Source organism: Bacillus rossius, chromosome 3 (genome assembly GCF_032445375.1).
Source record: "Bacillus rossius redtenbacheri isolate Brsri chromosome 3, Brsri_v3, whole genome shotgun sequence".
Taxonomy (NCBI): Eukaryota; Metazoa; Arthropoda; class Insecta; order Phasmatodea; family Bacillidae; genus Bacillus; species Bacillus rossius.
This window is the reverse complement of record NC_086332.1, coordinates 85,058,294-85,059,503: the sequence shown is the minus strand read 5'-3', so window position 1 is coordinate 85,059,503 and position 1,210 is coordinate 85,058,294. Positions and strand designations below refer to the sequence as shown.

Here is a 1,210-nt window from a genome sequence, read left to right as displayed (position 1 = left end):
CCACTTTTAAAACGAGTGTATATATTAGGGTGCAGCCAACTGTACGTAAAATCCAATTATATGTATGAACTAGGATTGTTTTAATGACTTGAGTTAAAATCTCAAAATAATTTTTGTCTCTAAAATATGCGTAGACCTGCTTGTTGAATGACATTGTATCGCGTGATTCCATAATAATTATTGAAATATTCATACTTTGTTATTGGCTAGCCTGAATATTATGAAACTCCGTTGTTTACAATATTTTGTTTGTCGGTTATTCTGTTATGCTTGACAAATGGACGCTGAAATAGAGTCATTATTATTGTCTTTTGAGGTAATGAATACGTACTATATTTTTGAACAATAAATTGTATTTATAGCAATAAACTTTAAGGTACAGTCTTGCCTAACTTCTAAAGGGGGCGTTTCGGTGTTCAGAACCGGCTAGTAGATTCGGTATACTTAGTATTCAAACAATAAGGTTATTGTTTGGATACGATCAGCTCTTAGTACACTTTTTGTAAGCAAAACTTCAAAGACTGGAATTAATATTAGTGATGCCAAATATTGTGTTGATTTAATTTATAGATTACTTTTGATTTCTTCCATTTATCATTTGCAAATGTTTTAAATACATTGTTGACGGAGTGTGTAGGCTTGAATTTGTGAAGACTTTTACCCATTAACACAAAATACATCTTTTATTTAGTCGGTGATAGATTTTAATGCGGGCCGGTCTCTTCAGTAGTGCAGAGACGTGGCGGACGTGTCTCGGTATCGTCGTGGTTAGATGTGTACTAGCACACTCCTACAGGGAGATAAGTCGTGGACCATTCGGCCCGTGTGGCTTACCAAGGAACGTCACCTGCGCTGGAAAACGATGCTATGCGGCCTAGCCTGGGAATTGATTTCACGACTTCGGCATGTGAAGATGGAACGAATACCATTACACCACTGAGTGCCAGTGTGACAAGATAGGGAGTGAAATTGTGAATATTAATGTGTGATGGATGAAATAAGAATGTAATTGTGGTTGTAGGGCCCACTTTTCTGTACCTACAACTCCTGGACAGTTAATATAACAACAGTTGTCAAATGTATTGTTGTTATACTCTAAAGAGTTTTAAACATGAACAGTAGGAACATAACCGATCTGTGGTTTGTTCCTTACAGAATAACTATCTAGCTCTTTGTAATATGGTACTCTCAATAGCAGTTAAGTTATCAA

The 1,210-nt window shown here is 36.0% G+C and overlaps 1 protein-coding gene across 5 annotated transcripts in view; it reads left to right on the top strand.

The window, feature by feature from the left end:
* LOC134530997 (uncharacterized) overlaps positions 1-1,210 on the top strand; it is a 291,668-nt gene that overhangs the window by 90,170 nt on the left and 200,288 nt on the right. The window contains exon 1 of one of the 5 annotated variants that reach the window (XM_063366416.1): positions 209-316. The exons of the other annotated variants lie outside the window; for them this stretch is intronic. Within the exon in view, the coding sequence (XP_063222486.1) occupies positions 278-316 (39 nt within the window). The 5' untranslated portion in view covers positions 209-277. Of the gene's footprint in view, positions 1-208; positions 317-1,210 lie in introns of those variants that run through there. 5 annotated transcript variants of the gene reach the window in all.